The sequence below is a fragment of the Mixophyes fleayi genome, chromosome 11, assembly GCF_038048845.1.
Source record: "Mixophyes fleayi isolate aMixFle1 chromosome 11, aMixFle1.hap1, whole genome shotgun sequence".
In the NCBI taxonomy this organism is placed as follows: Eukaryota; Metazoa; Chordata; class Amphibia; order Anura; family Limnodynastidae; genus Mixophyes; species Mixophyes fleayi.
Genome location: NC_134412.1, coordinates 81,130,846 through 81,156,630, shown reverse-complemented (window position 1 = coordinate 81,156,630; position 25,785 = coordinate 81,130,846). Strand labels below are relative to the sequence as shown.

Here is a 25,785-nt window from a genome sequence, read left to right as displayed (position 1 = left end):
GGTTGCAAGTCGCAGATTATATTGGCCAAAAATCTGTCCCTATAAATATATAGCCGTAAAATGACCACATCTGAGCTTCCTGGAGTAATAGATAACGCATGTTTTACAACCAAGTTGATTTGGAATATTAAATAATATATAGTTTACCAGTAACTGTTTCTTTGCTCTTAATACATTTTCTTTTTTTTTTTCATGTTAAGATGGGGTGATATTTTTCGCCCTGATTCATTCTGTGTGCCTAAGATGCACTTGTTACAGTATTTGTGGTCCTGCAGTTTGTAAGCGGATCAGATACTGTAGAGGTAAAGGTAGAGGCAGGACGGTCCATACACCTATTACAACTTTACTGGTGTATTTTCATGCAACTCTCACAGGAGAGGGGACAGTGACGATCTTGTACCAGCATTTGGGAATATTTCTTCATATTAATGAATATAGTACTTGCCGATTTTTATATTGTGTGTTTATGGCTCATTATACATGTTTTGAATTGGACTGACTGTCAGTAAACGAGAACATTATTATTGAATGCACAAGGATGCGTTTTGAAACATATACTGTTGTATTACTGGATCAAGGATAGACAAGTGTCAGGATCCAGGTAGCCATTGTGCCTAATTTTAATTGAGATCAATCCCTAGATGTACTGTTAAGAAATTTGTAATGCGCAGGTGGCGGTAATTGTGAATTTTTTTTTTTATTATTTTTTTTTACCGCATATTGAGACAATAAACAAATCTCTTATCGCAGCTATTTATCAAACTCTCAGCTGCCTCAGTCATACTTACCTGGGGCGGTAATTTTTGGCTCACAGGTTTGCTGATAAAAGATTCCTTGTTTGTATCTCCTGTAACAGGCGTGGCCAACCCAAGGCTCTCCAGGTGTTGTGAAACTACAAGCCCCAGCATGCTTTGCCAGTAGATACCCAGCCTTTTCTCAACACCTTGGGCCTGATTCATTAAGGATCTTAACTTGAGAAACTTCTTATTTCAGTCTCCTGGACAAAACCATGTTACAATGCAAGGGGTGCAAATTAGTATTCTGTTTTGCACATAAGTTAAATACTGACTGTTTTTTCATGTAGCACCCAAATATCAACTTTAAATGTCAGTGTACAAATAAGCTATCAAGTATTTGTGTGCTACATGAAAAAACAGTCAGTATTTAACTTATGTGCAAAACAGAATGCTAATTTGCACCCCTTGCATTGTAACATGGTTTTGTCCAGGAGACTGAAATAGGAAGTTTCTCAAGTTAAGATCATTAATGAATCGGGCCCCTTGTCTCTTCCAACGTTGAGTAAATGTCCTTTTTGTTCCTAACGTGTGACCATACTGACCTACTGGTCTGGAATTTATTCTTTGTGAATAGATTCCTAATATGTTAATATTTGAAAGAAAAACAGAAAACCTTCAGCGACACCAGTCCATTGGTGATAAACATAACTATTAATGATTCCACATTTGTGTGGATGAGCAAATACCAGTACTATTAATGACACAGCGCCTGGAAGCTAAGCCGCGTCTCCTTTCAGGAGCTCACAGTTGTAGCCCCAGCTATATAATACTACTTGGTAATCCATGCAAAACTTTTTTTTTTATTCTATATTGTGCGTAGTCATACATACAAGTTCTTGCCTATCTGTTCCCATGCAGCAGAATGTTTTGTGACTCATCGCTTCTGTATAACAGAAAGCCCTGTTGGCAGTTTGAGTTGTGTATGTCACACATTGAAAAGAACTTGAAAAAGTCTTGAAAATAAAGTTAATGAAACTTTCCTTTTAAAATTGATAAATTACCAGAAGTAGTTAAATATTTGCTAAATATGCTGTAATAAAAGAATATGCAAGAATATATGTATTCTTTAATAAAACATTTACTTAATTTTTAATTTCTTTTAAAGAACATATCTTTCAGTAAACAATTATTTCTGATCTAGAAACGTGCCTGACAAGCACACAATGTTGGTAAAAAGAGATTAATGTCCTAAAAGGACATGTGCATGATCAGTTAGTCATTTCAAGAAGGAAATCCCCTTTGTCTGGTACTTCTCTCCTGGCAGTTTCATTAGATAGACGTTCGCTGCTTCGGACGGATCTGCAAAGAAAGTTTAACCCTTTATTACAAGCGATTACATTTTGACTTCGGTAATTTAAAGCTTCACTAGACCTGTATGTGTGGAATAGTTTACACACAACAACCCTCACAGAATTTAATATTCTCGATTTATATGTATGGACCTTCTAGCTTAAACTGGTCACAGTGCTATTCAGTCACTTGGCCCAAATGTCAATATTGGTCATATCTGCATATGTGGCCTTTTACGTGAAAGCTGTTGGTTATCAGATTGGGGTTTGAGGTTTCTATAGACTAAGGCTGACAACACACGTGCGTTGTCCCCATAACGAGCGCAATCGTAATCCGCTGGGAAACAATGTGATCATTATGCAGTAAATTCAGAAAGAGGACTATAATACTTACTGTAAGTGTGATAATTTTCTATGTGAGTCAGGAGGGAACCAGCCACTAATCTCCATCACTGGATGGCCATGTGGTCAATCTAGTAATGTTTCCTGGCACTCTGGCTGAGTGTCAGGATTGACCGGTGTGTCACACTTGTGTTGGCCATCCATTGCACAGTGTGTGTGTTTAACCATTCTTAACAATCAATATCTAATCATACCAGATATGCATAATCCGCTGCGACAAGTTGTTAGAATTTTGGAACTTTAACGTACAAATACATTAAGGGTCAATACAGAGAACTTACATCAGAACTTTTTACCCCAAGGACTATACACAGGACACGCGGTCACCCCCTAAGGTTAGAGGAAAGGAAATTTCACAACCAGCAAAGGAAGGGGTTCTTTACAGTAAGGGCAGTCAAAATATGGAATTAATTGCCAGGGAAGACTGTGATGACAGATTCAATAGATATGTTTATGAAAGGGTTAGACAAATTTTTAGCGAAAAAGTGTATCCAGGGATACGACCGTTAATTAAAATGAAGGATAGTAGTGGATATAGGGTAAAATAGGACTGCAATATTGGGTGTGGGGGGATTTTCACAATTGAAACAGATTGGCGGTTGCTTACTCTGTCTGGATCAATTTTCAAATAGAAGTGCAGGATCACAGGAGATCCAAAATAGGTTGAACTTGATGGACTGGTGTGGTTGTTTTTTTTTGTTTTTTTTGTTGTTGTTTTTTTTTTTTAACCTCGTCAACTATGTAATGCATTTGTGAATCTTGTACACTAACTTTTTATATTGGATCAAGGTGTATTTTCATACCAATACTGGTAATGTATTGCTTGTGGCCTTTTTCTAAAACATCAAATAGGAAGTACTGTAATTCATTGCTTGTTTTATTTTTTTTATTTTTTGTCATTTACATTTAATCCCACCTTTAGTTTTGACCCTAGCATTTGTCACTTTGCATATACTGCACCTGGAATGAGAGGACAATCCACCAGTTTATACGATCACTGTCACATCTGGAACAGACAGCTTCCAGGATATAGTCTGGTTTAAGGTAGATTCAGGGTCATAAATTTGTGTTTGGCTGTTAGCCTCCCTGAGAACTTCCATGCACTAGAATATTCTATGCCATTCTTTTCATTAGTGGATCCGTCCTGTGAACGTATGTCTGCCCCCCCCCCCCCCCCCCCCCCCCCAGGAAAACTTGGACAGCACAGCACTTGAGTATTGAATGTAAAATTGTCCACTTTCACTCCACGTGGTGTTCCAGCCCTGTGTGCACATGAGTAATATGCATCTCCTAGGTCACTGGCACCATAGTCTGGGTTTTTCACTTATTGCATTTAATTGTAGGGCATGTGATTTTTGTGTAGTTTTGGTGTGTTTAATAGAAAGCACAAAGCCATTAGCATGCTAGTATTTTTATATTATAATTTTATTATTATTATTGTTGTTTATTATTATTATACTATTATTACACTAGGCTGTTTTCCACAGTCATAATGTAATTTTGATCACCAAGTGCCTCAAAACACCTTGTGGTTTGCTTATTATGTTTAGAAACAGCCTATTGTCATAAAGTGTATCTCCATCATCCTAAATTTTAATTGCAATACCGTCTTTATTTATAAATTGAGGTTAATAAACCTCCTTGGTCGATTTGGAAGCTTCTCTCCTTGTTTTTAGCCAGCTCTTTCCGTCTTCATCTGATTTCTCAATAATCACTTGGTAGAACGGTGATTTCCTTGCAGTCCTCCCTTTGGTGTTGATCTCTGACCGGGGTATACTGTATAGTTGATGTGTGTTCACCAAATATACATCTATTCGTTTTATGGGTGTGTGTGTACACAAGTTTTGAGAGAGGTACATTCCTTCTTCTAAATGCAATGTATATTCTAGTCCGGAGCAGCGTTGGTTTTGTTGCCCATCCCTGCTTCTATCCATACAACGCTGGATGGGGTCTTTCTGGTACTTTTTGTTGTGTGAGTAGCTACGTCACCTTTGCGTCACATCCTGGGGTGTAATCCCAGCACTGTGTTGCTCTTTAGTTGCGTTGTAAGTTCTGATGGTCTTCTTGGATTTGAAATAAATCTTTTCTCCTTCTTATTGATGGTTTCTTTATGCCTGAAAAGAAAAGTAAGATGTAAACGGAATAGTCGCTATGCTAGTTCAGAGTTTAGGTGGCTACAATTAATATTACTGCACATAGCAGGAGTACGTTTTTTCTTTTGACACCTGTATTCCTGATGATATTTTTGATTTTTGTCCCTGGAATTAGGGTGGGGGGGTCTGTTGCTACGTAGCCTAGTTCACTATGACCCCCAAGCTGGGACTAGTTCTAGAACTGCTGTTGAGCGACGGGTAGCGCTCTGACGTAATGCTGTGCAGCACTTCTGTGATTAATGACCCCTAAGTACTATTGGAGAGAAGCCCATAGACCATATCAAGTGCAAGGGAAAAGTAGTATAACTGGGTTAATAGGCTGAAAGCAATATAGAACAGAATAAAGTAGGCAGTAGATATAATATGGTGGTAATAATGTGTAGTTGAGATAGAGGTGGTGGGATCTAATAGTAGAAAGGGTGTATGTGTAGGCTGTCGGAAGTAGGAGTGTCTGTGCGGGAGGTGGGGGTGTCTGTGCGGGAGGTGGGAGGTGGGGCTGTCTGTGCGGGAGGTGGGGCTGTCTGTGCGGGAGGTGGGGGTGTTGGAAGAATAGTAATGGTTGCGGTAAGAATGATGATGGAAGAGTAGGGCAGAAAAAAATAGGTGCGCGTAGAATAAATATTAAGTAAGAAGTAATAAAGCAAATAAAACAACATTAAAAATACAATATAAGCAAATAAATATATAAATAAATGTTTAAATCAATAGCAAATAATAAAAAACAGTATCAAACTTTTGGTGTTGCCAGTGCCAGAAAATGTCCGATTTCATCTAACCTGGATCAGAAGAGCTTCTCTGATAACATACTCCGGTATATCTCATATTTTAACTAGCTATAATGTATTTATAATTTTGTCTGTCTAGTAAATGTTAAAATGATGATCAAATATTTTAGATGTGGTGGGGTTTTTTTGGTTTTGGGTTAAGATGCATTTTGCCAATTCATCCAAGATACGTTGTTGTTGTTGTTGTTGTTGTTTGGGCAATCTCATTGTTATGTATATTAATGCGTGCACACAACAGGAATACATTGTATCATGTTGGTGTAGCCATCGGTGTTGCTTACACCTTATTCAGCTAGTTACCCACTGACATTGAGAGAGTGACGTTGCCACTGTGTGTCGAATACAATCCTATTTATGGTAGCAAGCCCTTGCGTTTGGCGGAATCGGTGGAGGGTGCACTACATTGATCCCCCCCCCCCCTTCCATTCATGTAGTGTGAGCACGAGTAAAGGGAGCATTGCTAAAAAGATGCTTCCTTGACGCCAATCTCAACCACAAGTGGGTTATGGGGTCATTAGTGCTTGTAGGCTCCATCCCAGACCTGTTTACCTACTTTTGCTTGTGTAAAAAAAAAAGTAAACTTTGTTGGGTGTTTTTTGTTTTTTGTTTTTTTTAACACCATTGAATAAGGAGCTTTTGAATAGTAAATTTTCCAATGAAGACTAATACATAATGACTCAAAGGTCATTTAGTTCAACATTCTTGTGCACTAGCATATTAATCTTACACTTGGATCATTGTCCACAATTAAAGATTCTCAGGGAATTTAAATATGTACTTTTAACTGAACCGCTGAAGTGTTCCGGCTGCGGTTTTGTCTATTTAATTCGCCCTATTTGTCTAGATGTCAGTAAAGCCATAAAAAAAATCCCAAAAGCACCATGTGGTTCGGATTCACAATCCACTCTAATCCTAACACGGGTCTGTTGTAGAAATTGCATAAAAATCATATCCAAATATTTATTTAACTTTTAATCTCGTTTTTGAACATTATTCCCATTTCTGATATTATAAATAAAATGCTGCCACATAGTGTAATTCTAATTCCCTAACATTATAGGTACATTTTAGATTAAAATGTATGGTTCTTAAAGTGTAACTGTCCGTCACATACCCTCAGGGGAGGCAGCCAATTTACCAAGAGCCAATGACATCTGAAGCATCAGACACACCGATGATCCCTTTATATGCATCTAACCACCGTTTCACCAATTAATTATTGTTTGTATATTCATGTTTGTAGTCTTATAGTTCTGTTATTTTACTGGTCTGCGGGTTTGTTAAACAATGATTGTTAGCGGCTACTTCTGAGTGTTGGCTGATTTGGCATTAAGGTTTTGCAGATTTTACTGTTTGTGTTCTGTGGTTTTCTCTGGACCTCTGTTGCTGCTGTTCTCTATAAGTTTCTTGTGTATTATTTTGTTACAGATTTGCAACTGCAGGTTCAGTCTTGTTCCACCATGAATAAACAAGGCCAGAAGCAGTTTGTTTTTTTTTTTTCAACATTATCTCGGCTAGTTAGCCAGTATACACCGATCAGCCACAACATTAAAACCACCTGTCTGTTATTGTGTGGGTCCCCCTCGTGCCCCCAAAATATCTCTGACCCATCGAGGCAAGAACTCCACAAGACCTCTGCTGCTGTCCTGTGGTATCTGGCACCAAGATGTTTGTAGCAGATGCTTTAAGTCTTGCAAGAGGTGAGGCCTCCATGGCTCGGACTTATTTTTCCAGCACATCACACAGATGCTCGATCGGATTCAGATCTGGGGAATTCGGAGGCCAAGGGAACACCTTGAAGCCTTTGTCGTGTTCCTCAAACCATTTCTGAACAAGTTGTGCAGTGTGATAGGGCACTTTATCCTGCTGAAAGAGGCCACTGCCATCAGGGAATACCGCTGCCATGAAGGGGTGTACTTGGTCTGCAACAATGTTTAGGTAGGTGGTACATGTCAAAGTAACATCCACATGTTCTGCTGGGAAACCTTGGGTCCGGGCATTCATTACCCAGTGCATCACACTGCCTCCGCCAGCTTGCCTTCTTCCCATAGTGCATCCTGGTGCCATCTCTTCCCCAGGTAAATGACGGACATGGACCCGCCCATCCACATGATGTGAAAGGAAACGTGCATCATCAGACCAGGCCACCTTCTCCATTGCTCCATGGTCCAGTTCTGGCGCTCATGTGCCAATTGTTGGCTAAGGGTCATCATGAGCACTCTGTTCTGGTCTATGGCAATGCAGCCCCTTATGCAGCAAGCTGTGATGCACTGTGTGTTCTGACACCCTTTTGTCATAGCCAGCATTAACTTTTTTCAGTGGTTTGTGCTACAGAAGCTCTATGGGATTGGATAACTCTGTCGCCGGTTCACCAGTTGTCCTTCTTTGGACCACTTTTGGTAGGTATAAACTACTGCATGCTGGGAACACACCACAAGATTTGCCGTTTTGGAGATACTCTGACGAAGTTGTCTACTTATCACAATTTTCTTCTGGGCTTTACACTTGCCCATTTTTCCTGCTCTCCAACACATCAACTTCAAAAACGGACTGTTCACTTGCTGCCTAATACATCCCACCCCGCTGCCAGGTGCCTTTGTAACAAGATAATGTTATTCTCTTCAGTTGTCATTGGTTTTAATGTTGTGGCTGATTGGTGTATATTTGTTAGTGACAACTTGAGCTAAGATCTTAAAGTTCTGCACAGTACATAGGACTTTAGGAATACACTCGTTGGAATGTATAGAACATGTTGGCTATTCCATGACCATATTAGGGGCTCGTACTCACAGATACCCAGCTTCCAGGGAAATTTCGGTCTGAGCCCTAACTGAACCCTATGAAGAAAGTGTCATCTGAACATATGTGGGAACACTTACCCAGGACAATAGAACATGCCGAATTCATGTCTGTCCAACATTCACTTGACAATTGTGAACTGTCTGTTTGTATAAACCATATCTGCAGTGTCGATCCAGCTGCTTTCATTAAGCGGTGATTGCAGCTCAGACTGAACATATCACGGATGGTGGGAAAGTGTCTGTTTGCGAAAGTCCTAATAAGATTTTCTACTGGCATAATGTAGTGTGTAAATAGCTGAAATGTTTTTAACCGCTAGAGTTTCTGATTCAGCTTGCACAGTGCACCTCCCCAGTAATCCAGTCACTCCAGCTTGTCTTATTTTGAAAGTGTTCTTTGAATGCGTAAGAGTCCAACCAGGAAATACACATGTAGTAAGGAGCAAAATTGTAGTAACTTTTTTCACTAAATATTTGCCTCATTCTGCATTTGGTTGTAAAACGTAAAAAAATGTTGCCAGTGGAATATGTTTGTTTGATGTCATTGCATCCCTGGTCAGTTTGAAGCACAGTGAAGTATAGGGATTGCTCCCTATTTACCTATTGTATTGCTTATCTGGTAACTGACAAGTAAATGATCGCTATGCGCTGCACTTCTCTACCATTATTGCAGTATTTCCCGCACGGAATTCTCTATAAATACATACTCCTGAGAAAACATTTGTGTGTTCTGTGTATTACACAGGGAGAGATTGTAACATGCTATTAGCAGTTGCTGGTGAGCTTTAATCGGTTTTGTCCAGCGTGAATGCGCCTGGCTATTTTTCGCTTCCAAATACTCCTGCCCATTAACCAACTTCTGCATTATAATCTACTCATTGCTTGGAGAGTAACCATTCTGACCTGTGTTACCTACAGCGAGATCCCTGCAGGGAAAGGTGGTTCCCAGCTTCATAGAACTATAGTTTATTAGTGATTTGATCTTGTGTAACTATTATTAAATATATTGGTTTGTCTTTCTGGATTTGTTTCTCTGTGCTCTTCGTCAAATACTTTATATAGTTCAATCATGGTTTACTTTCACTATCCTTAAAGACAAATAAAATAAATCTACTTGGATAAAATGGGGTTGGTGGAAAACGCAGTAACGGAAAAGATAAAGCAGTGTGTTAAGTAAAAGCCGCAGCAGGACATGAACAATGTATTAAAGTTGTCTGAAAGTAGATCACCCCCTTCGTTTCCCGTCTGTAATAATGAGGATAAAGCCTTGTATTCCTAAATATGTCTGGGCATTGTTAATAAGCAATTATAACATTCTATAGCACCACATTCAAAGTGTGCATTTTAAAGGTATTGTAACCGAAATGTAACTTTAGTTCATGTTAGCTTTTACCAATGTATAGCAATTAGTTTCATACAGCATGTACAATTAGAGCTGCTTAGAAACGTTCTCTTTCTCTGGATACATTCTATGCAGGTGCAATAATGACTACTAGCTGCGAGATTGCTTCCCGAGACCTACTATAAGGCCACAAAGAGAGCAATCAAGGTTAATTGAGTATAAATGCAGAGAGTCAGATTGACACACACAATGCATTTCCAATATAAGGCTATATATTGGCATGTCATGAACCAGGGTTTGCATAATTTAGTTATTTCAATGTATTGTGAGCAGAGAATAATGCAGAATGTAGCTGTACAAAACATTTTAATAGTTGTTAGACATTGTTCTCAAAAAGCAGAAATTGAAAATAGCCCATGAGGTTTTTCAACTGTCAGGATAAACTGTCATACGACGGCTAAAAGCAAGGATTAGCTGTTAATGTAGGTCCGTTTTATATTTACAGAGAACTTTTGGCCAAGTATCGATACTTTGCATCTCAGTAGATGGAACAGGGTTGTGGATTTTTTAAAATTAAGCAAGATATAATAAAACAGTCTGCAGTAATGTAAAGAGTTGGTGTCGTGACTAATTATGTTTAATTACTCTTTGACAGTATTAGTCATATTACACAATAATGCACATATACATTTGAGTGCAAAGTAACCTATAATTGGAGAAGTAGTGATGTCAGAATCCACTTACGATATAGTTATTCTGCTTGTTAACCCTTTCAGACAGCTGCTTCGATAAGGGTGTACTCTGTTGTACCGAAGCTACGTGGATACAAGACGTTACATCACAAACGACAAAACAAAAAAAATCCCGCCCGTTTTAAGGTTCCCTCTTCCTTCCCAGCATGCAGTCTGTTCTGAAAGCCGCTGCCTTTATGGCAGTAGAACATAACAAACCACTTTCTCATATCACTTCCTCTTCTCGGTCACTAACTTTACTACTACAACAATATATTTCTTTGATTACTTAGTTCAAGTGCAAAAGCAATTTTAGAGATAAAGTATCTTGTACTGTTTAGGTTATATGGATATTAAGTCATGACCTGAATAAAGGCACGTTGAACTCGGTGACTTTGCATATCTGTAGAATCTAGAGTATAGTATACATCACCCCCTATAGGTAATGATCTGCTTTTATGTAGAGGTGGTAGCACATCCTGATAACTACAGATTGGTGTGCACTTGGATCACCATCTTTGTTAATAAAGCAGCAGTAAGGGTATTCTAAATTTGTCACATGAGATTAGCGTTATCAAATTGAATGATTGTTAATTATTTCCTGACTGGTCAAAACAGTGTAATCTTTCACATAACCATATACGAGTGTATGCATATGTTTGTGTGTGTGTGTGTGTATATATATATATATATATATATATATATATATATATATATATATATATATATATATATATATATATATATATATATATATGAGATAGATATATAATCTGATTATACACACACTACATGGCCAAAAGTATGTGGACATTTGAACATCACAGTCATATGCTTGCTGGATATCTCCTTCCAAAACTATGGGCAGTAATATGGACTTGCCCAGAAATGCTGATATAACAGCCTTCAATCTTCTGGGAAGACCTTTAACCGGATTTTGGAACATTGTTGTGGGGATTTGTATTTATTCAGCCACAAGAGCATTAGTGAGGTCGGGACTGATGTTGGGCGATATGACCTAGCTTGTAGTTGGCGTTCCAATCCATCCCGAAGATGTTTGATGGGGTTGAGGTCAGGGCTCTGTGCAGGACAGTCAAATTCTTCCACACTAAACTCTAGAAACCATTTTGTGATGAGCTTAAATTTGTGCACTGGGGCATTGTCATGCTTAAACAGGAAAGGGCCTTCCTCAAACTGTTGCCACAAAGTTGGAAGCACACAATTCTATACAGTGTCACTGTAGGATTAATATTTCCCTTCCCTGGAATTAAGGGGCCCAGGCCAAACCATGAAAACAGCTCCAGACCATTAATCCTCCACCAAACTTTCGTGGGCATCACGCTTTCATGTAGAAAGTGTTCTCCAGACATCAACCAGACCACTTAGCTGCTGAGCCGTTGTTGCTTCCAGACGTTTCCACTTCACAATAACAGCACTTGTTGGAAAGGTGGCATCCTATGACAGTACTACATTGAAAGCCACTGAGCTCTTCAGTACCACCCTACTCTTTCTGTTTGACTGTGGAGATTGGGTGGCTGCATGCTTTATTTTATGCACCTGTTAGCAATAGGTATGGCTAAAATTGGCTGAAAATGCACTAAATTTAAAGGGTGTCCACATACTTAGCAGTGTGTGCGTATATGTATACACCTTGCATTCAGCAAAAACATAAATATAAGAGTTCATTAGTTTTGAGAGCCACCTACTCATAGAATTGTTGTATGTGTGGAAACCTACCTTTTTTATGCTCAGAAATATTTAATTTCCTCGGCTTTAGGAAGTGGTGTGTGCTTGCTAAAATTTATAGTATATATTGATTTTATTTTAAAGAGGTTCCTGAAACTTTTACATGTATGTTTCTGTTACTTATAGCTTGGTGGTTCTCCTAATCAGTTCAGGCATTACATTCTAAACCGTATTAAAATAATTCCTAAATTTATTTTGTTTATATTTTCACTTGTAGGAAGAAGGCGAGCACTCCATGGTAAAAATAAACTAAATCTAAACAGACAAGGAAAGAAGACTGACCCAGAAATAGCTTCTGCCGAAATGAAGGATTCCCCAGATGGTAAGATGTGATAATTAGTAGTGTCTTATAATACAGCAAACTGCATGATCAGCTTCATGTTACACAGGTCGTCCCTGGTTCGGACACATGTGGTATAGGCATGCTCTTTCACTTCTTTATAAGACCAGAACGTGGTTCAAACCTGGAGAACTAGACAAATGGCAGTAGTCATTGTGCCTGAATTCTTCTTGTTGCATTTTGGCGTTCCACAGCTAACGCTGTAATGATTTGTTCACTTATATGTATTTTACTGATAACCTAGCAATAACCAAAGTTGCACGTTCAGTACATAGCACGTTAGAGACATAGATTTGGTTGTGGACATGACCGTAATCTGCAGTCCTCTTCCAATTGCCTCTTCCAACATGCCCAATAATATTACGATCGAAATTCAGATCATTATCAGTCACTGCAGTCCTTTATGGCCAAACATCTGGCAATATGAGCCCAATTGCTGAATATCACTTGTGTGGCCATCATTAAGCAAAGTGTTTTTACATAGGGCACAGACCAAGTTGAATTGGCCACCTTTAGTGATTGTGACCTCTTGTTGATAGTTCATTACAACCATTATTTTTATTTTTAATTTGTAAAGTGGCAACATTTTCTGGAGCACTATAGAATCTGTGGCGAAGTCACAACCATTTTTAAACTAGTACACATACTGATGTACGGCATATTGTCTAAACCGTCTTGTTGTACTTTTGGGGGTGAAGATTTTATCAGGAAAGTTGTACCTTGTCCATGCTCGGCTGTGGTCACCTAATGATCTTTACACACCAAAGCTGGTTGCACAAGGAGACCTGACAGATACCATCGCCATCTATGTGGATGATACCAAGATAGAGAGATGATAAATTTAGTATTTGGGTACTCCAGAAAGTACACATTTCTTATGCCAATAATTGCAAATGTGATTTAAATGTTTCCGTTACTTCTTATAGTTGTACTAATTGCTTGAATATACTTGTGGGCAGAATCATGGAAAAGAAAAATAAACTCCCACCCCATATAATACATTTTGCATTGAAGCTGTTTTTTATAATACAGTACCAAATAAAGTGGTTTCTGTCCCAAAATTTATTTGCGTAGCGTAATATATTAAAAAGGATTAATAGGTATTTCCAAAGCATCATAAAATGGTGAAAAATAGTCTTGATGTTGATATGTAAAGCACCTTCCTCTCCTTGCTAAGTGGCTACATAGAAGCTTTATATTCCTAATAATGGTGATGGTAACAATATTGAAGAAGTAGTTGTTAATTTTTGCTAGGTTTAGACTACGTTGTATATGTAGTTGACTGAAATAGATCCGTAAAAGATGAATCTTCTTAATCACAAGATTAATCTTCCTTTTCTTTTTTTTTCTTTTCCAGCTCCAAATGAAGAGGATGCAAAGCCTCTAGGCTCCCCTGTCTTGTCTCTTGAACAGACGGCTGTGATCCAAGAAATGGTGAATTACAATGTCCTCCCAGAGCATATTTCCATCCCTACCCCTAAACTACTTAAAATAGCAGACCAAAAGAGCGTGGAAGATGATACCATTGAGCAGGAGATCGTTGAAGACTTGCACAAAGAAAGTTCAGAGAGAGAGTCTGTAAATCAGGAGGAAGATAGCGCTGAAATGCTTGATGACTTTAGAAGTACATCTGATGAAACTCCAGAAGGTTCTCCGAAAAAGAGACCTGTTAAAACCTCTAAACCCAAAGGAGATGTCAATGGAGATTCACCAGAGGCTTTCATGTTTCCATGCCAGCATTGCGAGAGGAAATTTACAACGAAACAAGGCCTGGAGCGGCACATGCATATTCACGTTTCCTCAGTTAACCACGCTTTCAAATGCCGGTACTGTGGAAAGGCTTTTGGAACACAGATTAACCGTAGAAGACACGAGCGACGGCATGAAGCTGGCCCAAAGAGGAAAACTTTGGTGCTGTCAACTTCCGGTGAATTCGGTCAAACTCACAAACATATTATTGATTCTCTTAAAGCAACTGATGAATACAGCAGTTCTAGATTACAGTGTAAACTGACCGATTCGGACAGAGAAACGTCGCATTCTGTTCTTTCAGAGGAAAACGGCGAATCGAGCCGAGAGTTGCATCCATGTAAATACTGTAAGAAGGTATTCGGAACCCACACAAACATGCGTAGGCACCAACGCAGAGTTCACGAGCGCCATCTCATTCCGAAAGGAGTGAGGCGAAAAGGGCACCTGCTCGAAGATCCAAAGCTCAAATCCGAGCAGTCTCCCCCAGCTGAAAACATTTATGTAGCAAACACCGAAATTGAGGAGGACGGAGAAGCGGATGACGTATATATAATGGATATCTCCAACAATATATCTGAAAATCTGACCTACTACATAGATGGGAAATTACCAACAAACATTGTGAATACTACTTCTGATATAATAGAAGTAGAGGCCAACTCTACAGATGTGTTAGGAATCAATTGCTTGCTTACCCCTATCAAGGTGGAAGTTTCTCAAAATATAAGACCCCTGTCATCTGCTGTTTCTGATAATCCACTTAGTGACTCTTCCTGCAGCGGAATATTGGAGCCAAAAAAGAGGAGAACAATTAGCCCTCCTCTTCTGTCAAAAATTAAAACCGAAGTGGAGCTTGAACCTGTGACACCTTCTTGCTCTCTAACTATTCCGCTAAGTGTGTCTGTAGGTGATACTTTACCATTTCAGAAGGAGAAAAATGTTTATTTGTCTTCAAAACTAAAACAGCTTCTTCAAATGCAAGAGAGCAACAAGTCTCCAATAAGTCCATCACTGCTCTCAGAGATTCCCAAGCTGAGCCCAGCGGTGTCTACTTTGTCAACCTGTTCCAATAGATTTAAAAGACGCACAACATCTCCTCCCAGTTCTCCACAACAAAGCCCATCTCCTAAAGAATTTGTCAAACAAGGGGATGGAAAAACCTCTTGGAATGAAGGTCTTGGTCCAAAAATACCAAAGTTAGAAAGTCATAGCCATTCTCCTGTCTGGAGTTTATCTGGCAGAGAAGAAAGAGAGAACTTGAGTCCTTGTGAAGACCTGAAGGTTGCTAAGGATTGGACTTCAAATATATCTTTTGGTAACGTCTGCAACCAGCAACCTCTGGACTTGTCCAGTGGAGTAAAACAAAAATCTGAAGGCAAAAGTCGATCACAAGTTCCTTGGGAGTCTGTACTTGACCTCAGCGTTAATAAGAAGCCCTTCTGTGAAAGTGATACAAAGGAATACAAAGGGAACATCTTATGCATTGGTGTCAAAAAGAAGAAGCCTACAACATGCATGTTGAAAAAAGTTCTATTAAATGAATATGACGAATTGGAGGTACCAGGGGAAAATATTTCACAGACCGATAACCCTGTGCTTCCCTGCAGAACCGATGAGCAGACACTTGTTCCAGAACTTGAGGCTGGATCGAGTGATGACCTTTCTCTTCCTCCGGAAGTTACTTCCCCTGCTTCAGTTGAACATACTTGTACACCAATTTGCCAGTCTCCACCTATTCTGACTCCTTCAGAGGCACCTTCTCCTACTCCATGTCCTCCATTTTTGACGGACAATACATTGCCACCTCCTATTCTAACTACTAGTGCTCCTTCACTCCCAGATTCTTTAGGCAGTGTACCTCCCACTCCATCTTGCCCGTCACCCCTGTCCGCTATAACACAGTCCCCACTTCCAGTTCTCTCGTGTCCAGTATCTCCATCCCCATCTCCTTCCCCTACTACTTATGAACCTTCTGGCTCTGCTTCACCTGGCCCTCCCACCCTTTCCTCTTCATCGTCTTCCTCCTCTTCCTCTACCAGTTCATCGTCCTCTTCATCCTCGTGTTCGTCTCCTCCGCCTTTGTCTCTGGGTGTGTCAATCTCCTCTCCCTCTTTAAATCTAGAATCTGCAGCGATGTTTATTAAACAAGAGAAGCAGGAGGAATTGGCTGTAACTAAAGACTCTTTGCCGGCGAGTCAAAATGACTCCATTTCTGAAGGTTTTACCAAGACCTTTGTGTGCAATGTTTGTGAATTGCCATTTGCATCTATTAAAGACCTTGCCAAGCATCTAGTTGTGCATGCTGAAGAATGGCCCTTCAAATGTGAATTTTGCGTGCAGCTTTTCAAAGATGCATCAAATCTCTCAGACCATCGTTCTTTGCTCCATGGGGTGGGGAAGATTTTCGTTTGCTCCATATGCAAAAAGGAGTTTGCTTTCCTTTGTAACTTACAACAGCATCAGCAGGATCTGCATGCCGATAAAGAGTACAGTCACCACGAATTGGAAAGTGGGACTCTTAGGCCACAGAACTTCACAGACCCCAGTAAGGCAAGTTTAATTCAAAATCAAAGAATGGATGATGATCCCATGACACCGTCCCCGGAAGATGATGGGGATTTAAATGATTCTTCCGAAGAACTATATACAACAATTAAGATTATGGCTTCAGGGGAAAAATCGAAAAACCCAGATGTACGCATGGGGCTTAATCAGCACTACCCGAGCTTTAAACCACCACCTTTTCAATACCACACCAAAAATCCCATGGGTATTGGCACAACTGCAACTAATTTTACTACTCATAATATTCCCCAAACATTCACTACTGCCATACGTTGCACTAAATGTGGAAAGGGGGTTGACAACATGCCCGAATTACACAAGCACATATTAGTATGTGCATCTGCTAGTGACAAAAAGCGATACACTCCTAAAAAGAACCCGGTACCCTTGAAACAGACTGTGCAGCCTAAGAATGGGGTAGGAGTTGTACTTTTGGAAGCTACAGATAACAACTCATTTCGGCGAATGGGTCAACCTAAAAAACTTAATTTTACTATTGAAATCGGCAAAATGTCTTCTAGAAAGCTCAAGCTGGGTGCACTAAGAAGGAAAAACCAGCTCGTTCACAAGGCAATTTTGCAAAAAAATAAGAAAGCCAAACAAAAATCATCAGATTTGAAAATTAGCCTGTCGTCCGATTATCCGTCTCATGTTTGTCCGTATTGCAATCGCGAGTTTACCTACATTAAAAGTTTGAACAAACATGCATCCTTTAGTTGTCCCAAGAAGCCAGTCTCTCCACCCACCAAAAAGCATGCTCCTAAACACTTAAAGAAGTCTTTATCTGCCAAGAAACACGCAGCCAACATCACGCGACGGACGGCAGACGCCGAAATACAAATGCAAAGCACAGGGACAAATTTGGGGAAAACGAGAGCCAGGAGCGTAGTCCCTCCACCAATTCAGCTACCTACAATCCCTTTCAAGTCGAAGCAAAGTGTGAAATCTGCTCCTCAAGTGAAGTCCAAAAAGCAGAATATACCTGTTGTAAGGAACTCGAGCCCTGTAAGAATATCTAAAAGCCAAACTGCTCTAGAAGGGAAAAAATATAAAAAAGCGGCACTCCATGTCCTACCCCAGTCTTTTGGGAAAACCCAGCGAAATCTGCATGTCAAAATACAAAAGAACAAGTTGCCAAACAAACACTTAGCTAAGAAGAAAAAAATGGACAAGTTCAAAGGTAAATCGAAGGACAGAGTTGGAGGACCCCGAACCCGTAGCTCTGCAGACTCTTCCGATAAGAGGGAGGATGGACGACAAGATTCTAGGTAATTCTAGATCTGCCTTTCTAATAATCTATGGAAACTTGGGTGCAAGGGAACATTTTTACAAATACATTTATTTCTCATTTGCGTTTCTTTGACATTAGTCGGCTTGAGACATTACTGAACTGTATTTTTCTTTCTGTTTTAATGCATTTCACTCGCTTCTCAAATTAAGTTTGTAACTTTGGTGCAACAGTGATGTTACCTAGAGCAACCAATAATTACTTTCCATTTTTTTAAACTGCTGTAGAAATAACTAGAATATGATTGGTGACAGCACTGTTTCTCCATGTTTAACTGTTTGACCCATTGAATTAAATGCCCACTCTATTTGTATGTGTATAGATACAATGGGCCTGAGTCATTAAGGAGAGCAAGGCAAAAAAAAAGAGTAAATTTTGATCCTGGACAAAACCATGTTACACTGCAGTGTGTGCAAATTAGTTTTTATTATTTTGCATGTAAGGAAAATACTGGCTGTTTTTTCATGTAGCACACAAATACTTAGATCCGCTTTAAAATTTCAGTGTACAAATAAAGCTATTAAGACACACCCTACCCCAACTATAAATCTACCTTCACATTTTAACTTGCCTTCCCCTTCAATGCAACATGGTTTTGCCAAGGTGTAAATTTACTCTTGTTTTGATTTACTTTCCTTAATGACTCAGGCCCAATGTTTGTAATATGCTCCACCGCCACCACTTGCATGCAACAGGTAAACAGCCATAGGCAAACCGAGTGGGGGGTTACTAGTGCCTGGAAACCCCCTCCAAGCCTGGGGCATGGTATAATCGAGGTGGCTGGACCCTGCCCCCGATTCACACGGCTCTGCTTGAAAAGGGAGAGCTGCGTGCACCTAACAGTAGCGCACGTAGCATTGCCCATGTATATTATGGGGATAGGAAGAGTTGGAGAGCAGCCAAGCACTGTCTAAAATGATAGCTACGCCCCCATGCATGCTGGTCACGCCCACTGGCGGCCTGGTGTGGAAATTCCCCTCTACAAATCCTGCGTTTGCCCCTGACCGCATGATGCAATAAGTGACTGATGTATTACTGATCGTAAAGGTTAAAATGGAGTCTGACATTTCGTGGGCTCATGTATTCCTGAGAATACAAATTGTTAAAGAGCCTCAGGTCTCTTGTTAACGGATAGATTAAATATGGGGGCAGATCACACAAATGGACATCTTTGCTGCGTGTGGTTGACAGGTCACCTTTTAGTCCATAGATATTTTCCAGTAATGACACTGCTCCTTCATCGTGTGCACTGTAGACTTTAATATATCGCCATGTGTTTTATCTCCGCAGGAGCCAGTTTTAAAGATGTATACCTTCCTATGATGACCGGTGAACTATGGAATAGCTGTTGCATGATCAAGCTATATAAAGCACTACAAGATTAAAACAAGAGAATGCAAATTGGGCTGCACATTGAGTCTGGCAGCCTCGTGGCCGCAATGTTGATTTCCCGCGTTTCCTCAGTCTGGCATGCTGCAACTACTGTTCATTCCACGAGGACCCGCGTACATTCGACTGAGATACTCATCGTCATGAGTACATTTTAAGTTTAATGCGATTATACTTGGAACAAAGAATTTATTATTATTATTATTATACAGGGGATATAACATTTGATACTCTGTATCTTTATTTAAAAAAAAAAAAAAGTTGGCAATTCAGGGTTTGCAAATATTGCTGCATCTGACACAAGTACTTTTGATAGAAGTATCAAACAGATTTAAAACTTTTTTTTTTTTCTATAAATCCTGCAATTGAAGCCTAAAATATGAATAAAAGCAGTTTGGAACTTTAAGATTCCCAGCACTAAGCAACCAGACACAGGAAAAATAGTATTTAATATGGTTACGACATCGTTTTTACCAAATCCCGATTTTCACATTTTTATATTCACAGAGCTGTTAGTCTAAAGGTATGTAACTGAAACCAGTTGTTTTTGTTTTTCTTCTGAGATTCATTTAAACAAAAATTTAAAAAAAATAAAGCCCGCTGAGGCTCTTTGAAAAACATGTACGTCTTGTAATTAAGAAATTACATATATTGCACATCTGTTTCTTAGTACTGTAGGGTAGCTGAAAGTTATTGCTTTGACCTGTTAATAGATTTTGCAAACTTTATAAACTTTTTGTTTTTGCCACTATTATTCAGATCTGTAATGCTTCAGATTATTCAACATGGATTTCTTTGATATACCCTTCTCTGTTATCAGTTAAAAAAGTAATCTACCTCCTAGACTGTAGTTCAACACTTGTTTGGTGAATTTGTGCCACTTTATCGCTTTTAACTATCATTCCCATTTTTGTTACATTTCTCTAACTGGGACTTTTATGTTCATGAATTGTATAAAGCATTTGTAGTAAGTTTAAGTACAAAAAAAAGGCAAAAAATAAAATATTTAAAATTATTTAAATTGTTTTTTGACATGTCGGTTGTATTATGTGATTACTTTTGTTTTGAAAAGTTATACTTTTTGGGGGATGTTAATCTTAAAACTGTTCCTGTACTGAAGTTTGCCGTTTGTTCTATTGTTTTTTTTGTTTTTTGTTTTTTTTGAAAGGTGATTTGAAAATATTTTATTGAAATTACAATTTGCAAATTTGACAAGCGATTACGGTTGTCACTGCTTTTAAACCTAACAACATTTGACAAATATATTTTACTTAAAAGTATACAACTTAAGATGTGGTTTATGCTATTTTTATTCTGGCATGAAATCTTGTGATTGTCAGATGTGTTTTAAAATGGGAAAAAAAACTTTTATGCTGTTTCAAGCACTTAACCTTATAGATGGGGCTATCGTGATATCTTTTATATACTTGTAATCAATAAAAAAAAAAAACTTTATTAAACCAAGTTTGGAAATCTTACATTTAAATCTTAGTATTTGTTCATCACAGTTTGCATGTAGATGGAACAATTTGGTGTTTGAGTTTATGGCATGAGGCTATTGGGGAACTAATTTGGTGCATGCACCGCGTGTTAAAGTGGATTTCACTTGCATGTTTGCAAAGGCTGAGAAACAGCCTTTACTGTTCTACTCAAGCAGATAATTCTATATATGTGACCACTTATTTTGAAAGTGAAATACAAACCATCGACTTAAATCACTATATATAGAATCACTACTGTAAACTTGTTTACCCAAGACTTAATATACAGTGCAGTAACTCAAATCGCATGACTTAGCTGTGCATAAGCTGGTATGATGATTTTTTTAAATAAATATGTAATATAACTTTCACTTATTTTTAATATATATTAGTGAGAAGTGGACATTCAAGAAGGTATGAATATTGAACATGTTGCATTATTATTAATAATAATCTTATCGTAATAAGACAACTCATGGCGTTGCCCTACCCAGAGATATTAGTAAATTAATAGAGATTGGCGTTCTGTGACTTATAAATTAGAGCAATTGCACAGAGCTTCATCCTTTAAGAGTCCTCTCTATCTTCTTCTCTATCTTCTCTATCTTCTCTATCTTCTTCTCTATCTTCTTCTCTATCTTCTTCTCTATCTTCTTCTCTATCTTCTTCCAACAGATGTGGTACGAAAGGACTTATGTTTTTAAAATGTGTATTTAGGGAAACCCTTAAAAATTTGTACGTCAGTCACCAGTTGGACCCAGTAAGATAGTTTAGGTTTCCTTAATTGGCAAAATAGTTGTCTGGGCACAGCACAAAATAAATCTCAACACAATTGTTTTGCATCGAGTAGGCAGACGATCCTCTGCAACTCCAAAAAGGGAAACGACTAGGGAAACAACCTTTTGGGGGTTCCATCTTAGAATTAAGTTCGGTATTTCACTCCAAAAACCTTGTATTTAAGGGGGGTCGTTCCCAAACAATGTGGATAAAGGGTACCACTACCAGTTCTTGCATATGTCCGTATTCAGGATCATCACTTTTAGTTCACAAGTTGTATATAGTATATTATGCTGCATAGATTACTGATCTGTTACCCAGGTTGTTTTCTTTATTTTTATTTTTTTAAAGGAAACGGTTAAGTTTACATTTTAGGTTCATGTTTAATTCTTAAGTGGAAAGGGGACTGCGCTGGTACACAAAGGCTAAAGCTAAATTTCTATGCCACAGAGATTCATGTTAGCCCATCAACTTCACCAGAGAAAAGAGCCATCATAACCAATGCTTCACCCTTTCAGTTCCACCATTGCAGGTCTTACATTTAGGAGGGTTATCCAATCACTTATCATGTAAGCCGGGATATTCTAGTTAAGGACGACAGTTTGTACGCAAAATATGCCCCTACGCGTCTAGGAAGCAATCACTTGGTGCATGCCCAGGAACAAACCGTACGCCAGAGAGCGCCGCTACATCCAGTAAATATTCAAGTGCAAAGGCGCAAGGGACCCTTACTACAGCTTACGATTTCATGGGCGGAACATGGAGGAGAATGGGCGTATCCACGTGGTCAATGTACAGATGGGGCGCACAAAGCGTAAGCAGCAGCATCCGATTCAAGCTTTGGGCATCTCAAAGGTACGTGTTTGTCAGTCGTGTCCTTTTGTACCAGCTACAGTTCAGGTGTAAGTACCATAAGCCAGCTTTAACATGTGTTTGCATTCAGGAGAAATTGTAAAAATGCATTTTATATACTGTAGACATTAATAACATCCTGATATTTTATGGGGGGGGGGGGGGTTTAATATAAAAATGGCCATTAATCACTATATCATTAACATGGGACATTTTTTTTAAAAAAATCTGTGCGTTCTTTTGGGACTTTATATTCAACATATGTATTGGATGTATCCTGCTGTGTATTGTCTGTTAGAACCGGGTTCCTCAACAGACGGACATGCGTATGCCTGATTGATGTGTGTTTTTAAAAAAATGCACAATACGTTCGGTGTGCCTGCCTGAAAGAATCCGCTCCGTAGTGCAGATGATCTCATAGTGGTCACTATCCCTATGTGTTATAGAGGGCGTGCAGAGCTGTGTACACCTGGGTTATCCATGGTGTGTAGGACACAACATCTTTCCCAGGTTTTTTGGGGGTCTGCATATTTGGGCATCTAAATGATGAGGAAGGGTGGAGGGTATGACTAAATAATAATTCCAATTGTCATGTGAAAATGGCTATAAAAGTGTGAGTTAAACTGAACAGATATATAATACTACATGATATGGAGAAGAAAAAAAGTAGATACTGATATGATATTCTGACTGTGATTTCATTTTGTCTACTTTGTATGTCCCTGTTAGTTATGCTCTTTGTCCACTGCTTGGCTTTACAAATCAACAATAATACTGTACATAACAGGTGGCCACCACATACAGCCCAATGTTCCCCCATTTATCTCTAGCCCACCACATACGTGTCTCAGGAGCAAGGACAGCCACCCCGGGACGCCGAGTTATGGCCCTGATTCATTAAGGATCTTAACTTGAGAAACTTCTTATTTCAGTCTCCTGGACAAAACCATGTTACAATGCAAGGGGTGCAAATTGGTTTTCTGTTTTGCACATAAGTTAAATACTGGCTGTTTTTTCATGTAGCACACAAATACTTGATAGCTTATTTGTACACCGAAATTGAAAGTTGATATTTGTGTGCTACATGAAAAAACAGTCAGTATTTAACTTATGTGCAAAACAGAATACTAATTTGCACCCCTTGCATTGTAACATGGTTTTGTCCAGGGGACTGAAATAAGAAGTTTCTCAAGTTAAGATCCTTAATGAATCAGGCCCCATGTGCTTTGCATGATCTTAAGTAACTAATGTAACATATTTGTTTTAACTTATGAAGCTACATCCACAACGGAGTTTTCAGTTTTAAGTGGAGTTATCCTTTGAACTATCCAAGCTCTGTAGATTGGGTGAAAAATTGTGACCTTCTCTATTTTCAAAGTAGCAGAAACAATGGCACACTTTAATCAAAAGTGTAGTTTATTTCATATAAGGAGGGCTCAACTGTCTTGTATGAGAAAGTGTATTTAATCTTTCACTACAGTTCTGCAATACCACATGTAATTTATTCCTCTATATTATTTATTTATACAGCTGATTATTCTAGCTACCAGCAGGGGTAGCTCCTAATGTAGCCTCCCTAAAGCATCCCATGCTTGGTTTGTTTTTTTTACTCATACCACATGTACATTGTGAATGGCCACAAGGTGTCATACAAAGCAAACCTAAAGTTAACTAACCGTGATAGACAAGAATGATATTGTTGAAAGTTAGCCCAGCAAATCAAATACAAGACCTGGGATCGCACACAAGCTCCTATCACTCGATTGTTCCATGTCTGGGCCTCGCTCTTTCCTTCTGAATCATCTATTTGAGTCTGTCCTGTTGTTTTGTAACGCTACACTGTGTTTTTCTTCTTTCCAAAAAGTATCTTGTGTGTCTCCTAAATACATTTATAGCATTCACTTTATAGTGTATCATAGAGATTTGTAGTGTTCAAAAGATTATCTGAAAAGGTGCAGTATGTGCATCTTTATAATTATGTTTAAGTTTAGCAATCGGTATAGTTAAGAGCCATATCCCTTATTTTTGGGTGCCGATACCAAATGTGAGTAAAAATTGACACATTAACATAGTAAAAGGTACAGTCAACTGTTTTTTTTTAATATATATATATATATATATATATATATATATATATATATATATATATATATATATATATTTAATGTTCAGTGGAATCTGTTCAGCCAATTTTAAAATGGAGCCATTCGAGATATATATATATATATCTATATAGATAGATAGATATAGATATAGATAGATAGATATATAGATAGATATAGATAGATATATAGATAGATAGATATATAGATAGATAGATATATAGATAGATCTATAGATATCTATATCTATAGATATAGATATCTATATCTATAGATATATATATCTATATCTATATATCTATATATATCTATATATATATATATATCTATATATATATCTATATATATATCTATCTATAGATAACTGAGGTAGACCTGAGCGCAAGCACACATACAATTATGGTTTGCAGATGCCGGTAGGCTGATTCAACGATATACGATGATGAGCATCACTAGTTAGCGGATGGGTCTCTAGCTGATAGTACTCCATTCATTAGTTTGTGTCAGCTGTTATTGCATCTGAGGCTCAGAGGTCTAGAGTTACATATATAATTAAGGGGCACATTTATCAATATTCACATAAAGTGAAAAGTAGTTTTCAATCCTTATCGCAATGATAAGGATTGAACTCCTTCTCACATTTATGTACAGCCCTGCACAGAAACGGCAGTTCCGAAAAACTGCTGTTTCAGTGATAAAAAAAATCATACTTACCCCCCTCTTCGGAAGCGCTGTCTCCGGGTCTTCTCTTCACTCTCTGTCTCTGCAACGATTGCGGCCAGGAGCAGTCACCATTCTGTTGAATGGTGACTGCTCCCAAAAACGAAGAGGAATGCAAAGCAGCAGATATCCATGATATCTGCTGCGATGCCCCCTTAATAATTTGCGGAGGACACTGTGGGACCTTAATGACCCGTTAAAAGCACTATCGTGCTTTATTAAATATGCCCCTAAGACGGCAATATATAAAAAGTTTGCTAGAAGTTATTGTTCACAGACATTTGCTTGATTGGCAGTGGGACGAAGACCAAGGAAAAAGAAAGCTTAATATATGTATCTTGATGAGCAGATTATGGAGTCTTCCTGACCAGTGTCCAACGTACCTGTTTCCGGTGTAATGATCCGGCTTACTTTCGACCTCCACTGTCTACCATGCAGACCCTGTTATCCGTTCGAACCATCTCTTGCCCTTTGTG

General features: G+C 38.7%; 1 protein-coding gene across 2 annotated transcripts in view; it reads left to right on the top strand.

Moving 5' to 3' along the window:
• PRDM2 (PR/SET domain 2) overlaps positions 1–20,841 on the top strand; it is an 84,230-nt gene extending 63,389 nt beyond the window's left edge. For both annotated transcript variants that reach the window (XM_075189924.1, XM_075189925.1), the window contains 3 exons: positions 12,261–12,365; positions 13,741–17,968; positions 19,279–20,841. In XM_075189924.1, coding sequence (XP_075046025.1) covers positions 12,261–12,365; positions 13,741–17,968; positions 19,279–19,291 — 4,346 coding nt within the window. In that variant the 3' untranslated portion in view covers positions 19,292–20,841. The remainder of the gene's footprint in view (positions 1–12,260; positions 12,366–13,740; positions 17,969–19,278) is intronic.
• The last annotated feature ends 4,944 nt before the right edge of the window (positions 20,842–25,785 follow it).